This window comes from Somniosus microcephalus, chromosome 17 (assembly GCF_052327205.1).
Source record: "Somniosus microcephalus isolate GS21.2 chromosome 17, FLI_Smic_1.0, whole genome shotgun sequence".
In the NCBI taxonomy this organism is placed as follows: Eukaryota; Metazoa; Chordata; class Chondrichthyes; order Squaliformes; family Somniosidae; genus Somniosus; species Somniosus microcephalus.
Genome location: NC_141003.1, coordinates 66414917 through 66431607, shown reverse-complemented (window position 1 = coordinate 66431607; position 16691 = coordinate 66414917). Strand labels below are relative to the sequence as shown.

Sequence of the window (16691 nt, the reverse complement as noted above, 5' to 3'; positions counted from 1 at the left end):
CATATTCCCAGTTAAACATTGGGAAGACCAAAGCCATTGGCCTAGAAATTGAGTGGGGTTAGCGCCCATTTTGAGGCGCTAGAGGGCCTAGCACCGCAAGTACAGCCGATTGAGAAATTCACTTGGGCGCTGCCATCGGCGTTAGCCGGTTGCGCTGCGCCGGCACCAATGACGTCATCGGTGTGCGCAGCGTCCCGGTTGCCGTGGCAACGCGCCCGAACGCCGAAATTGAGTTGCGGCCGCCTCGCCCGTGGCAGCCGCAACCAACGATTTTTCAAAAGTTCGCTACGGGTCTTAGCGCCGGCGCATTAAGGTCGCGCGGCGGCCGGCCGCTTTCCCGGCGGCCGCCTGCCCGCACCTCCCTCCCCGGACTCCTCCAACACCCCCCCGCGGCACAGATGCGTGTGGGCCGCGAGCCCGGCACTTCTCCGAGGTGCCGGGCTCATTTTTCTCCACAGATCAACGGCCAGCGGTCGGGTGCAGGCAGCTCCTCCTTAACGGAAGGAGGAGGCCTGCACTTCCCCAGCCTGCCGCACCGCATCGGGTGCCGCAGCGGCGGATTAGCGCCGCAATGCGGCAGTCAGCGCCCATTGCGAGGCGCTGACACCCTCCAGTAGCGCCGGCAGCCGTCTGGGCGCGGCGCTACTGAATTTTTGGCGCGCGCAGGGGGACTTAGCGCCGGCGCTAAATTTCCGGCGCTAAAGCCCTGGCGCGGCGCCAACTCAATTTCTAGGCCATTGTCTTTGGACCCTATCACAAACTCCATACCCTAGCTACCGATTCCATCTCCCGCCACTGTCTCAAGTTGAAGCCAACTGTTCGCAACTTCGGCATCCTATTTGACCCCGAGCTGAGCTTCCAACCCTGTATCCTCTCCATTACAAAGACCGCCTACTTCCACCTCCTTAATACCGCCCGTCTCCGCACCTCCTCAGCCCAACTGCTGCTGAAACGCTCGCCCATGCGTTTGTCAGACTCAATTATTCCAATGTTTTTCTGGCCAACCTCCCGTCTTCCACCCTTGATAAACTTCAGCTCATCCAAAACTCTGCAGCCCGTATCCTAACCTGCACCAAGTTCAGCTCAACCATCACCCCTGTGCTCGCTGACCCACATTGGCTCCTAGTTGCCCAATGCCTCCTATTGAAAATTCCCATCCTTGTGTTCAAATCCCCTTCATGCCTTCACTCCCTCCCTATCTCTAACTTCCTCCAGCCCTACAACTCACCAAGAACACGGCATTCCTCCAACTCTGGCCTCTTGTGCATCCCCTACTCCCATTACCTCACCATTGGCAAACGTGCCTTCAGCCATCAAGGCCCTAACCTCCGGAATTCCATCCCTAATTCAGTTCATCTGTTTCAGTGATGTTGGTTAAGGGATAAATATTGGCCAGGACACCAGACCTCCCTGCTCCTCTTTTACATCCACGTGAGAGGGCAGATGAGGCCTCAGTTTAATGTCTCACTCGAAAGACAGTACCTCTAACAGTGCAGCGCTCCCTCAGTACTGCACCAAAGTGTTAGTCTAGATTACGCTCTCAAGTCTCTAGAATGGGACGTGAACCTACGATCTTCTGACTCGGAGTAGGGAGTGCTCCCACTCAGCCAAGGCTGACACCTAATATTCTGCTTTATACAAACAGGAGTGTTATACATTTCAATGCACAATGCGTTATTCTGCTAAAGCAAAGCTTCTTATCCATTATGGCCAACTATTAAGTAAACACAATCTGAGGTCATTCATTATTTAACATTGCAGATTGGAATCTACTCATCAGTTTCAGGTTGCAGCTCAGAAGCATCTGTTTTGCATCTGTAATGAAATTTGACGTCTGCACTACATGTATATGCCTGGAATTTCCTTGGGAGTTCTCCAACGGAAGATTGGCAGAACCCTTGGAGAAATGGCATAAACAGCTGGAATTGTCCGTTTACACCATCTCTGCAGGGTTACCACTGAAGTACAGCGAGAGAGCGGCAGAACGTCCCCATTATTTTTAATATATTAATAAAGTAGATATAAACAAGCTGCTTACAGCTTGCTCTCTAACTTTTTCAGGTCTGATGATGCGATTCGGCATTGTTGGAGAGAGCTGTTTGCGGTGGTAAGGATCCTGGTGAACGTGGTAACTTTGTTTTTGATTGAGCTGATAAATTTCTTAAGTCGGTTGCTCTTCCAGATCCTGTTGGCGGGACTCTTGATGGGAATCGGAGATCACCTGCTAAAGCCACTCCTGGTGGCCTTGTTCAACAGCCTACTGCAACCCATCATGATATTCCTGCTGAACATTTTCACCGGCATAAGAAACCTCTTGAACCCTTTAATTGACATCGTCAGGAGACTGTTAATGCAAATAGCTGCTGTGTTGCATGCCTTCAGGCTAGTGGAGGTGAATTTGAATCAAGCTCCATCCAGCTATCAGGAAGTGTAGCCAAGCAAGTTGCCTTTCCCAGGATGAATCTGAAAAGCCTTGAAGATGAGGGTAAAGGATGGCTGGAAGTGGGATTCCCTGTACTGGATTGTTCAGCGACTGGTACCTATTTTTACCACTCTGGTCAGTTCAATGGCAGTATTTACTCACTGAGGCAGTGGTACCAATGACACATTCTACTAAATAGGAGTTTTACATTTTAAGTGAGTGCTCCTTCTCCCAAGCCCCATTGTTATACGAAGCTTGAATAATGCTCAGTTCTCTGTTGTTCGAGCTTTGGTCATTGCTTGCACTTGTGCTCTCTTCTACAAGGTGCTGAATGTTTGAGAAGAACTGCTCACAGCCCTGCCCACTGGAATTTATAGGGTGACAGGAAATGGAGGGGAATCCCAACGTAACCGGTTTCCGCCCCAAATTCCTGGTGCCCTTCACCCTGGACTGGAAATTGGGCTTTCTGCTCTCTCCAGCCCCGAGAATGTTAGGTGTGAGAGTCTAAGCTCACATGGAAGAATGATCAAGTAGGTGATGTACTGGAACCTCAAAGCCAATTTTACCATTGTGATTTTTAAGGAAAATGTATAAATTGTGCCATTAAAATGGAAGCTGTGCTAAGACTTGTTAATGTTGCATTGTCTAAAGGTTGTGAGAAACTATTATTTCAAGAACATCTCAAAGCACTTCACACATTAATTACGTGTTGTGCAGTGACTGCTGTTATGCAGATAAATCTTTTTTCGCACACAGCAAGATTGCACACCAGCAATGAGATGAGTGATCAATTAGGCTGTTTCTGGTGGAGATTGTTGAGGGAGGATTATTGGCCAGGACACCGGGAGAACACCCTGATGCTCTTTGAATAGTCCCATGGGATCTTTATCAACCATCTGAATAGGCAGATGGGGCCTTGGTTTAACATCTTACTAAAAAACAGCACTTCCAAGAACATACTACCTCATTACTGTGCTGAAGTGTCAGTTATGATGATGTGCTCAAGTCCTGGGTTAGGGTTTAAACCCATAGCCTTCTAGCTCAGGCACAAGAGTGCTACCAACATAGGAGCAGGAATAGACCATTCAGGTCTTTGAGCCTGTTCCGTGATTCAATTAGATCATGGTTAGTGTATTTTTTTAAGACAGTATTGAGTGCTAGGGAGAGGCTCGCTTCTGGATATCGATTACTTAGTATATTTTAGATTTTAACCCTTCCTATCTCTAACCTCCCCCAATTCTGGCCTCTTGCGCATCTCCTATTTTAATCGCTACACCATTGACGGCCGTGTCTTCAGCTGCTTAGACCCTAAGCTTTGGAATTCCCTCCCTAAACCTCTCTACCTCGCTCTCCTCCTTTAAGATGCATTTGGTCATCTGTCCTAATATCTCCTTATGTGGCTTGGTGTCAAATTTTGTTTCATATGCTCCTGCGAAGCGCCTTGGGATGTTTTACTATGTTAAAGGTGCTATATAACACCTTAGGAAGGATATATTGACCTTGGAGAGAGTGCAGCGTAGATTTACCAGAATGATACCTGGACTCCAAGGGTTAAATTACATGGGGAGATTACACAAACTAGGATTGTATTCCATGTAATTCAGAAGGTTAAAGGGTGATTTGATCAAAGTTTTCAAGATATTAAGGGGAACTGATAGGGTAGATAGAGGGAAACTATGTCCACTGGTTGGGAGTCTAGGACTAGGGGACATAATCTAAAAATTAGAGCCAGATCTTTCAGGAGTGAAGTTAGGAAACACTTCTGCATGCAAAGGGAGGTAGAAGTTTGGAACTCGCTTCCACAAACGGCAATTAATGCTAGGTCAATTGTTAATTTTAAATTGTACTTGCTGGAGTTTAGAAGAATGAGAGGGGATCTCATTGAAACTTATAAAATTCTGACAGGACTGGACAGACTAGATGCAGGAAGGATGTTCCCGATGGTCGGGGAGTCCAGAACCAGGGGTCACAGTCTAAGGATAAGGGTTAGGCCATTTAGGACAGAAATGAGGAGGAATTTCTTCACCCAGAGAGTGGTGAACCTGTGGAATTCTCTACCACAGAAGGCAGTAGAGGCCAATTCATTAAATATATTCAAGAAGGAGTTGGATATATTTCTTAAGGCTAAAGGGATCAAGGGGTATGGGGAGAAAGCAGGGACCGGGTACTGAATTTGGATGATCAGCCATGATCGCATTGAATGGCGGAGTAGGCTCGAGGGGCTGAATGGCCTACTCCTGCTCCTATCTTCTATGTTTCTATGAGATTGATAGATTTTGTTAACCAAAGGTATTAAGGGATGTGGGGCAACGGCAAGTATATGGAGTTAGATCACAGATCAGCCATGATCTCATTGACTGGCGGAACAGACTTGAGGGGCTAAATGGCCTACTCCTGTTCCTATATAAATGCAAGTTGTTGTTGTATATAAACCATCCAAATCCTTATGTGCTTATTAAGAGATTGTGGCTGCATTGCCCTGCCCATGCTTTTTCATCCTGGCCAATACTCCTCCCTCCACCAACACCCCCAGGACCAGAATAATTTGCTCATTCATTATGCATAGATGTTTCTGGGATCTTACTGCGCAGAATGGCTGCCATGTTTGCCTGGACTAATAACCTGGAGGCGAGAGTTTGAATCCCACCACAGTAGCTGAGGAATTTAAATTCAGTTAATTAAATAAATCTAAAATTAAAAAAAGCTAATATCAGTAATTGTGACCATGGAACTACCAGATTATCCTAAAAACCCATCTGGTTCACTAATGTCCTTTAGGGAAGGAAATCTGCCGTCCTTACCCAGTCTGGCCTATGTGACTCCAGACCCACAGCATTTGGTTATCTCTTAACTGCCCTCTGAAATGGCCGAGCAAGCCACTCAGTTGTCCACGACAAAACAAATTGCAGCGGTTCAAGGCGGCGGCTCACCACCACCTTCTCAAGGGTAATTAGGGATGGGCAAGAAATGCTGGCCTTGCCAGCGACACCCACATCCCGTGAATAAATAAAAAAAACTTTTCCAATCTACTACTAAATGCAGGAATGACATGATACAAAAACATGAATTGAGCTGTGGTGACCCAAGAGGTGCCCCATCAAACACTCCCAGGGCAGGTACAGCTCCAGTTCAATGCAGGTTAAAAATTCCTCTACACTGTCCCATCAAACACTCCCAGGCACAGCACGGGTTAGATACAGAGTAAAAAACACTCCCAGGGCAGGTACATCACGGGTTACATAAAGAATAAACCTCCCTCTACACTGTCCCATCACACACTCCCAGGACAGGTACAGCACGGGTTAGATACAGAGTAAAGCTCCCTCTACACTGCCCCATCAAACAATCCAAGGTGGGGGTACATCACGAGTTTAAATGCAAGTTAAAGCTCCCTCTACACTGTCCCATCAAACTCTCTCAATAATGTGTCTGCTCAGAAAAGCAGGACCAACCAGACAAGTGAGAAATTTCCCAGAAGAACCACCTTTCTCTTTGAGACAATTTTTCTCTTCGGAAACAATATTTCAGTGAGCGAGTGGCCAATCTATGGAACATGGCTCCCTAGGGAGACAGTGGAAGCAATTAGTATTGATTCATTCAAATGCAAGTTAGATCGGTTTATTTCAGAAAATAACATTGTGGAATATAGTATGAGTAATTTGAGACAAGATATGTAGTAAGTATAGCACGCTCGGGAGAAAAAATATGATTTTGGACCTATAGTTCCCAAAGCTCTCCACCACTGCGGTTTTCCTCGCTTGTCTCATGTCTGGGTCTGTTGTAGACTAGATAGATATTGATTACTGTAATCAGTCAACTCCATTATCGTTGTATCATGTGACTACTAGGATAGTAGAAGGCAAACTAAATGGACCTTGGTTTTTTTGTCTACAAGCAATCCCTATGTTCCTAAGGAACTGAACTAAAACTGCCCCAGACTTCAGTCCGCAGAAAAGTGTGAAAAAGAACCAGATGTGCATAGGGTTAAATACAACTGTGGAGGATACAACAGGGGATCCAGTCTGAAGGATAAACAATGGAAAATACTGTTTCCTGCATTGTTCTCCTTTAAATGAAAGGGATTCCAAATTGATTATGATAATATCACAGAAAAGTTTTAAGTCTTGGTACCTGTAAATCATGAGTCCAAAATGGCCTAGGTTGCTGCAAGGTCTGTGTGATTTTCAAGATTTGTAATATGTTAGAAGGTGTTTAATAATCCAACAGAAAAACAACCGTGGGGAAGTTATTGTTGGCAGCTTTGGACTCTCATTCAGGGGATCAGTAGTTCTACCAGTAGAGCACTGGACCCCCATTCAGGGGATCAGTAGAGCACTGGACCCCCATTCAGGGGATCAGTAGAGCACTGGACCCCCATTCAGGGGATCAGTAGAACACTGAACCCCCATTCAGGGGATCACTAGAGCACTGGACCCCCATTCAGGGGATCAGTAGAGCACTGGACCCCCATTCAGGGGATCAGTAGAGCTCGGGACTCCCATTCAGGGGACCAGTAGAACACTGGACCCCCATTCAGGGGATCAGTAGAGCACGGGACCCCCATTCAGGGGATCAGTAGAACACTGGACCCCCATTCAAGGGATCAGTAGAGCACTGGACCCCCATTCAGGGGATCACTAGAGCACTGGACCCCCATTCAGGGGATCACTAGAGCACTGGACCCCCATTCAGGGGATCACTAGAGCACTGGACCCCCATTCAGGGGATCAGTAGAACACTGGACCCCCATTCAGGGGATCAGTAGTTCACGGGACCCCCATTCAGGGGATCAGTAGAGCTCGGGACCCCCATTCAGGGGATCAGTAGAGCACTGGACCCCCATTCAGGGGATCAGTAGTTCACGGGACCCCCATTCAGGGGATCAGTAGAGCACGGGACCCCCATTCAGGGGATCAGTAGAACACTGGACCCCCATTCAAGGGATCACTAGAGCACTGGACCCCCATTCAGGGGATCAGTAGAACACTGGACCCCCATTCAGGGGATCAGTAGTTCACGGGACCCCCATTCAGGGGATCAGTAGAGCTCGGGACCCCCATTCAGGGGATCAGTAGAACACTGGACCCCCATTCAGGGGATCAGTAGTTCACGGGACCCCCATTCAGGGGATCAGTAGAGCACTGGACCCCCATTCAGGGGATCAGTAGAGCACTGGACCCCCATTCAGGGGACCAGTAGAACACTGGACCCCCATTCAGGGGATCAGTAGAGCTCGGGACCCCCATTCGGGACCAGTAGAACACTGGACCCCCATTCAGGGGATCACTAGAGCACTGGACCCCCATTCAGGGGATCAGTAGAGCACTGGACCCCCATTCAGGGGACCAGTAGAACACTGGACCCCCATTCAGGGGATCAGTACAGCACTGGACCCCCATTCAGGGGATCAGTAGAGCACTGGACCCCCATTCAGGGGACCAGTAGAGCACTGGACCCCCATTCAGGGGACCAGTAGAGCACTGGACCCCCATTCAGGGGATCAGTAGAGCTCGGGACTGCCATTCAGGGGATCACTAGAGCACTGGACCCCCATTCAGGGGATCACTAGAGCACTGGACCCCCATTCAGGGGATCAGTAGAACACTGGACCCCCATTCAGGGGATCAGTAGAGCACTGGACCCCCATTCAGGGGATCAGTAGAGCACCGGACCCCCATTCAGGGGATCAGTAGAGCTCGGGACTCCCATTCAGGGGATCAGTAGAGCTCGGGACCCCCATTCAGGGGATCAGTAGAGCACCGGACCCCCATTCAGGGGATCAGTAGAGCACTGGACCCCCATTCAGGGGATCAGTAGAGCACTGGACCCCCATCCAGGGGATCAGTAGAACACTGGACCCCCATTCAGGGGATCAGTAGAGCACTGGACCCCCATTCAGGGGATCAGTAGAGCACTGGACCCCCATTCAGGGGATCACTAGAGCACTGGACCCCCATTCAGGGGATCAGTAGAACACTGGACCCCCATTCAGGGGATCAGTAGAGCACTGGACCCCCATTCAGGGGATCAGTAGAGCACTGGACCCCCATTCAGGGGATCAGTAGAGCACTGGACCCCCTTTCAGGGGATCAGTAGAACACTGGACCCCCATTCAGGGGATCCGTAGAGCACTGGACCCCCATTCAAGGGATCCGTAGTTCTAGCAGTAGAACACTGGACACTCACTTGGGGGACAGTAGCACTATTCTCAATGAATGGGTTTCCCAAGGAAGTTATCAGAGTTGCCAGATGGAGCATTTTGTGTCCGTGGAGCACTACAGCTTGGTCTGGGGAAATAAGAGTAAAGATTGGAAGTTGGGTCCATCAAACTACACCTCCTGTTATGGAGCACATTCTCTTGACAGAGAAGCAAAGAGTAGTAGCCGTGCCCTATACCACCTTGTAAAAGCACACTGCAAGTGGTCATGAAGCTGAATTCACAGTACTGTACTGTATCTGGTGCGAAGATGATAAATTTGGGGTGGAATTTAAAGGACTATGTTCACCTTTGCTTTGACCAAAACATACAAGTACAGTAAAACCCATTATTTGAGCACAGTATTTTGTGCATTGTCTCATTAAACTGGACCAGCCTGGCAATGAGGTTTTTTTAACACAATCATTTACTCAACATTTTAAATTGACTGTAAATGGCATTGAGTTACAGTAGACTGAATACATTTCATTTACTTAAAGTGATTAATGATTTGCCAAGATTGCACCCATCCCTGGTCTACATATAAACTCAGGCATCGAGGGGAGGGTGCAAGAGGAATAACACTACAGGAGAACGCTTCATACTAAAGCTGAGAAATTACTGCCAGTGATATTAGTGAGCAAACACGTAATGTGTTCTTGCAACATTTGTGCCACATTTAAAATAAATGTGTTGTTGACGCCTCTGTTGAAAGTGGACAAATGAATGTCAGAACAGACAATTTCAGCCCATTTTATCAAAGCCAAGAATGCATTAAGTATTTGTTTGTTACTATCGCCAACAGCAACTTCTAGTCTTAAATCACTGTGGGGGAAGATTTCCTAAGTGTCCAGGATTTCTTAATGTGTTCTTTATAAACACGTTGATGAGTTAGTTACATTTATGCACAGAGATCTTCCCCCTGTATTGTGAAATGTCCTTTTGTGATTTCCTTCAACATTGTAAGTATATTGTAGGAGTCTACGTACTCCTAACAAAATATACTGAACTCGGAGAGGTTCAACAGAAAAGGTTTAATTGTTGAGACCACATGTTGAACACAAAAATGGCGTCAGAGACTACACCAAGTCCGACTGTCTTTCATCAGTCCACAGCTTAGACTGCCCCTCCCCCGCTCTGGGCCTAACTATGTTGCAGATCGAGTTTCTTAAAGGTCTACGGACCGAAAAGCGGATTGTGTCCTTTCTGTGATCGGTACGCCACAATATGTATCTTACATAATATACAGGAAACTCTTTGGTATCCGGGACCGGTGTGTTGCCGGTTGATCAAAAATTCCGGATGACGGAGAGGGTTATCTACCGAGGCTATTTTTAACAAAGAAAAATTAAAAAATCAAGAAATGTGCAGTATACAGTAATTGGGTACTCACCTACAGAATGTTGTTAAATGGATGGTGGAAGATGCTTGATTAAGTACAGTACTGCCAGTTGAGGGTAATGCAATGCAATGACTACCAGCAGCGTGGGAGACACACAGTACCCCTGTAAAATGGCAGATCAGAAGAGACTACCGGCAGCACGGGAGAGTCAGACTCCTGTTACAGGGGTATTGAGGTGTTCCGACTCCGACAGCGCCAAGAAGCTGAGTAGTGGCAGTTTGGAGAACTACCCCCACTGACTAACTCGGCCACCGCGGGAGACTCGGACTCGGACTCTGCAACATTGCCGGTTATTGAGGTGTTGTTTTCGGAGTGAGAATTTTGCCGGTTAATAGAGAATTCCGGATATTTAGGTGCCGTCTAAACGAGAGTTTCCTGTACATGGTTCTACACACTTGTCTTTCCCCACCAAACCCAATGAAAGCTTGTGAATCAGCGACTAGTTTTAATCTCAAGGCCAAACCCATTGATGACGAGATCAAAACGAAAACTGGAAATCAGAACAAAAATAGAAAGTGCTTCAAAATTCACACCAGGTTGGTCAGCAGGTGAAAGAGAAGATAGATTAACATTTCATCCAGGACCCTTCATCAGAACCCAAGTTGCAATATGAGGAAATGTGGGGATTTCATTCTGTGCCTAAATGGATGAACCTCTAGTTACTCTTGTAATTCCTGAAAAATGTATTTTGTTCTGATCCTTGCAGCTTTCTGCTGACTGTAAAGTTTGACCTGGAAGGAGTGATGTGCCATAACAGTGACCTGATTAAAGACATTTTTTTTCTCCAGTTAATGCTGGTCCTGTAAAGGAGAAGACAACTGTGGGAATGAGCCCGATAAACGGAGGAAGTTAGTGATGGACTCTGTGAGGTCAGTTATGTGGCCTGAGGCCCATGTTATTGGGTGCTGAAGCCTACTTGATAACCAAGGAGTAATGTTCCCTGTCATTTTTTGGGGGGCCTTAAAGGGGCAGCGCAGCCCATTCAAAATACCGCGCATGCCAATTTGCGCATAGCAAGCTCCCACAAAGAGCAATGTGATAATCACCAGATAATCTTGTGATGTTGATTGCGGGCTAAATATTGACTGGAACACCAGGGGTAACTTCCCCTGCTCCTCTTCGAAATAGTGCTATAGGATCTTTTACATCCACCTGAGAGCAGATCAGGGCCTCGGTTCAACGTTTCATCAGAAAGACGGCACCTCCAACAGTGCAGCACTCCCTCAGTACTGCACTAGAATGTCAGCCTAGATTTTTGTACTCAGGTCCCTGGAGTGGGACTACGAACCCACAACCTTCTGATGCCAAGAGCAAGGGTGTTACCAACTGAGCCACAGCTGACACCTGAGTACCGAGAGCTTGCTCACTGACAGTGCTTGGTTTCAGACCAAATCCCCATGATATGGCTGTGGTACCTAAGTGCGATTTCAAACTATCCTTTCCCCAAAAATTAAACTGTTGTGCTCTTGTCAGCTTTATTCTGGGATATAGCGGCCATGGGAATGTTAGGGAGGGATTAGGCCCATAAAATCGTCTTAGTTTTTTGCCACTATAGAGACTTTGCACTCCCAGCTTGGCAAGAAAGCATTCTCTAATCTGGTACAACCACCTAGTGTTTTTAAATCTGACATAAAATTTAAACCTTAAATCGTGAGATGTGTAAATAAACATAATACTGTAGCTGAAAATCTGAAATAAAAACTAAATGTTGGAAAAGCACAAAAGGCTCAAATTTCAGGTGGGATCATTCCTCTAGTTCTGATAAAGGATCAAACCTGAAATGTTAATCCAACTTCAACAGTCAAGAAGCTTGATACTATCCATAACAAAGGAATCTTGGTTGGAACCCCATGAACTCCCTTCACCACTGGCTGCAGTGTGTATTATCTACAGGATGCACTGCAGCAAGTCACCAAGGCTGCTTTGGCAGCACCTCCCAAACCCGTGACCACCACCTAGAAGGACAAGGACAGCAGGTGCATGGGAACATCATCACCTCCAAGTTCCCCTCCAAGTCACACACCAGCCTGACTTGGAAATATATCGCCGTTCCTTCATTGTCACTGGGTCAAAATTCAGGAACTCCCTACCTAATCACACTGTGGGAGAACACGGACTGCAGCAGTTCAAGAAGACGGCTCACCAACACCTTCTCAAACGCAAACGGCTCGGCAATAAATGCCGGCCTTTCCAACGACGCCCACATCCCAAGAACAAATTTAAACAAACTCTCTTTCAGAAGCTGATCAAAGTGCTGTGGGTTCTAATCATTGCATATCCCTCCTTATTTAAAAACATTGTCATTTTATCTTTGAGCCTTTCATCCATTTTGGCTGCAGCAGCAGAATACACAGCCTTTCTGTAATTTGGGAGCCAACAGGTCTTTCAACAGCAGTAAAGCTGTAAGAATGCAGGTCAGAAGGTTTTTAAGAGACTGGCATTTCATAGCTCTCTGCAGACTGAGAGCTGAAGACAGGAGATCTTCATGTTGCAAATGGTGAGGACTGCATATTTTACTCAAAGGTATCAGAGGGTGGCTGGAGGAGGGGGGGTGGTGGGGGGGACACTTCACAGTTACTCAGTAGTTGTAATTTTTTTAATCCATGTTAGGAAAGTTCTACATTGTCCTCTTCAAACAGTGGCTGATTTGTAACATTCTCAAGTCAGAGTGCTCTGATGAAGAGGCAGCTCTTCTGATTCTTAATCTCCTTGGGTGCTTGGTTTCCTCATCCTGTGTTCTCTAAAGCATCACAATATCTGCGGTGCTCTGCACTAGAGTTACAGAACTGTCTCCTCTTTCAGCATCTGTCGAGTAATCTGTGGCTGCTGGACCCTCTGCAACCACTGGACATTCTGTGGCTGCTCGGGCCACTGGATTCCCAATAGCTTTTGGACTCATTTCTCCTGCTGATGGACCAATGCCAGCCACCACTGGGACCTCCATACCTGCTCCTCCTGTTGCTGGGCTCTCTTTGGCTTCCATTTGACCCTCTGTAGGCGCTTCTCCCTCTGGGCCCTTTATGGTCGATCCTCCTGCTGCTGGATTCTCTGCAGCCACTTGTCCTGCTGACTGGCCTTCAATGGCCAATCCTTCTGCCGCTAGGCTCTCTGTGGCTAATCCTGCTACTGGACCCTCTGTGGCCACTCCTACTACTGGACCCTTTGTGGCCACTCCTGCTGGACCCTCTGTGGCCACTCCTGCTGGACCCTCTGTGGCCACTCCTGCTACTGGACCCTCTGTGGCCACTCCTGCTGGACCCTCTGTGGCCACTCCTGCTACTGGACCCTCTGTGGCCACTCCTGCTGGACCCTCTGTGGCCACTCCTACTTCTGGACCCTCTGTGGCCACTCCTGCTGGACCCTCTGTGGCCACTCCTACTACTGGACCCTCTGTGGCCACTCCTGCTGGACCCTCTGTGGCCACTCCTGCTATTGGACCCTCTGTGGCCACTCCTACTTCTGGACCCTCTGTGGCCACTCCTACTTCTGGACCCTCTGTGGCCACTCCTACTACTGGACCCTCTGTGGCCACTCCTGCTACTGGACCCTCTGTGGCCACTCCTACTACTGGACCCTCTGTGGCCACTCCTGCTGGACCCTCTGTGGCCACTCCTGCTACTGGACCCTCTGTGGCCACTCCTACTTCTGGACCCTCTGTGGCCACTCCTACTACTGGACCCTCTGTGGCCACTCCTGCTGGACCCTCTGTGGCCATTCCTACTACTGGACCCTCTGTGGCCACTCCTGCTGGACCCTCTGTGGCCACTCCTGTTACTGGACCCTCTGTGGCCACTCCTGCTACTGGACCCTCTGTGGCCAATCCTGCTGCTGCCAGAAACTCTGTGGCCACCACTGGAGTTTCTATGGATGCTTTTCTTGCTGCTGTGGCTTCCACTCTCACCACTCTTCCCTCCAGGACCTCTATGGTCACTCCTGTCGTTGGACACTGTATGACTACTCCTTCTGCCACTGGACACTCTGTGGCTGCTGGATAGTCTACTGCCATTTCTCCTACCACTGGCTGCTTTGTAACCTCTGGATGCTGTACTGCCACTGGATGCTCTGTCGATGCTAGAGACACTACTGCCACTGGATGCTCTATTGTCACTGGATTCTCTACTTCCACTGGATGCTCTGTGGATGCTGGATACATTACCACCACTGGATATTCTACTCCCTCTGGATTATTTACTTCCACTGGATGCTGCATAGCCGCTGGATGCTCTACTGCCACTGGATGCTCTACTTCCACTGGATGCTGCACTGCCACTTCTGCCACTGGCTGCTTTGCAAATGATGGGTGCTCTGCTGGCTGCTGTGTGGCTACTGGGTAATCTGCGGCTGCTGCACGCTCTGTGATTGTATCTGCTGCCACTGGATTCGCTGCACCTTCTTTTTCTGAACATGTTATGTGCTCTTGTCCTATGGTCATGGTCACTGGGTGTCCTTGTTCTGCTGCGGACACCGATTGCTTTCGTCCTTCTGCAGTCACCGGGCCCTCCAGTCCTCCTGCTGCAGACACCGAATGCTTTTGTCCTCCTGCCGTGTTTGCTGACCAATCTTGTTCTGCTGCAAACACTGAGCGATTTATTTCCCCCGGCGCAGTTCCCGAGTGCCCTGCTGCTTCCTGCACAGTTTTCTTTCTGAATTCAGAAGGCTCTGCCTTATTTTCACATTGTGGCCTCTCCTCCATGCCAGTCTTGCTTGGCTCATTCTCCACCACTGTGGGCGATTGCAGGTTAAATCCTAATGGGCTGTCCTCATTTCCTCTGTGCTCCTCATTCTTACATTCTGAATATTGATGTCTGGTATCAGAACTAATTTCTTTTGCCGTTACATCAGCTTTGATGCACACGGACTTGCAGTCAGCGATTCGCACTGGTTTTCCATTAGTCAAGATGGGTTTGATGGCACATTCTGGTTCTTGAACTGGTGCAGCATCAAGCAGTTCGCTTGAGATTCTCCCCAGATCGCATGTGGCACCCCCATCATTCGATTCCTCATTGCAGTTACTGAACCCCTCGTTTATATAGGCCAGGTTACTGTAGGATGGTTCTGGCTTGTTGGTGTTAACCTGAATTACAGAGAAAAAACAAAGAAGAGATGTTAGTAAAATATTTCAAGTGAAACCGTTTTATTTTTCTGTTCAGTTTTTTGTCTTTGGTAAAAAAAAATTAAGTACATCAGTTGGAAGTTTATAGGTATATGTACCACTGTCACACACAGGTTAGATACAGAGTAAAGCTCCCTCAACACTGCTCCGTCACTATGCCTTTACTCTAACTTCAAAACAATATAGTAAATGATATTGCACGGAGCCTCACTCGCCAGGAGCATATATCACAAAATCACTTGTGCAGCGCGTGGTTTTCCATCCAGTATTGGAACCATCCCCAGGGTCCTCACGCCAAAATCTTTTAATTGACAAAGTTGACCCAGGCAAAGTGTTCACTTTGACAAAGAGATCAAATAGCATTCAAAATAGGAAGTTAGGGGGTAAGAGGGAACATTTTCACCCTTGAGTAAAGAAGTTGTGGAATAATTTACATGGGAAGTGGATAGTATAAATGGGTTCAAGAGATAATTAGATGGATAGTGTGGGACTAATGGGCCGAATGGACTTTTCTCATTCCAGACACTCTTACAGGACTGGAAAAGACCATTTTGGTCCATCGGACCAATCCTGGTGCCAAAAACAATACATAGGCCTAGAAATTCAGTATAGCCACTTTTGGGGCGGTAAAGTCGGGCGGGCGCTAAAGTTAGCGCCCGCCGGAAAGTGGAGGCCACTTCGCCGAAATTCAGTAGCTTTGGCCAAGGAATTTGGGCGAGCGCTGAAACTGGCGTTGCACTCCTATCTTTAGGCGCTAAGCCGGCGGTGCGGACTGATAACGCCGAGGCCGGGCGCAGCGCAGGTGCGGTCATGTTTTGATTGACAGCAGACACCCTGACGCCGGCCAGCTCTTAAAGGGGGAAGGGTCGACTTTGTCTGCAGCCACGCCCTGGATAGTGGAGCCCTGCAGCTAGGCCTGAACACTGCTGGTGGACCCAAATAGCGCCTGAAGCCATGCAGAAGGCCCGTGAACGAGCGCAGCGCTTCTCAGAGCATGCTTTGAGGGTGCTGCTTAGGGGGTTGGAAAAGAACAGAGAGATCTTGTGCCCGGACAGTGGCAAGAAGGCTCCCAGGAGGCAGTACAGGAGAGCCTGGAGGGAAATCGCCCAGAGGGTGTCAGCCAACAGCGATGTCCCCAGGACTGGTGACCAATGCCGCAAGAAGTACAACGACCTCAGTCGGTTGGTCAGGGTGAGTACCCTTTCCAGTGTCCTCATCCTTGCATGTGCACCTCACATTATGGGCAAAGGGACCTCAAAGGCCTAATGGCCAGCCCTCCTCCCGCAGCTATGGCACTGGCATGATCATCAATAGCACTCTCTGCACTTAACACACTGGCCAAGCTATTCGACCATGGGAGGCAGTGCACACAACAACAGGGCACCACACTGTACTTAGAGGCCGTCCTTTCTCTTGCAGGCCAAGCTGGCGCGGAATTTGAAGAGCCAGACTGTCACCGGGGGAGGCCGTGCCCAGTTCCAGGAGCTCAGTCAGCTGGAGGAGAGCGTGGCTCGACTCATGCGTGGCCGGGTGACTGGCCCCGTTGCTGTTGGAGATG

General features: G+C 48.4%; 2 protein-coding genes across 6 annotated transcripts in view; one reads left to right on the top strand and one right to left on the bottom strand.

The window, feature by feature from the left end:
• The window catches only part of LOC147105807 (uncharacterized), a 117301-nt gene extending 114253 nt beyond the window's left edge, over positions 1–3048 (top strand). For both annotated transcript variants that reach the window (XM_086010578.1, XM_086010577.1), the window contains exon 11: positions 2062–3048. In XM_086010578.1, the coding sequence (XP_085866704.1) occupies positions 2062–2434 (373 nt within the window). In that variant the 3' untranslated portion in view covers positions 2435–3048. The remainder of the gene's footprint in view (positions 1–2061) is intronic.
• A 9514-nt stretch (positions 3049–12562) lies between these two features.
• LOC147105806 (uncharacterized) overlaps positions 12563–16691 on the bottom strand; it is a 62146-nt gene continuing 58017 nt past the window's right edge. For all 4 annotated transcript variants that reach the window (XM_086010567.1, XM_086010566.1, XM_086010569.1 and 1 more), the window contains exon 17: positions 12563–15094. In XM_086010567.1, the coding sequence (XP_085866693.1) occupies positions 12761–15094 (2334 nt within the window). In that variant the 3' untranslated portion in view covers positions 12563–12760. The remainder of the gene's footprint in view (positions 15095–16691) is intronic.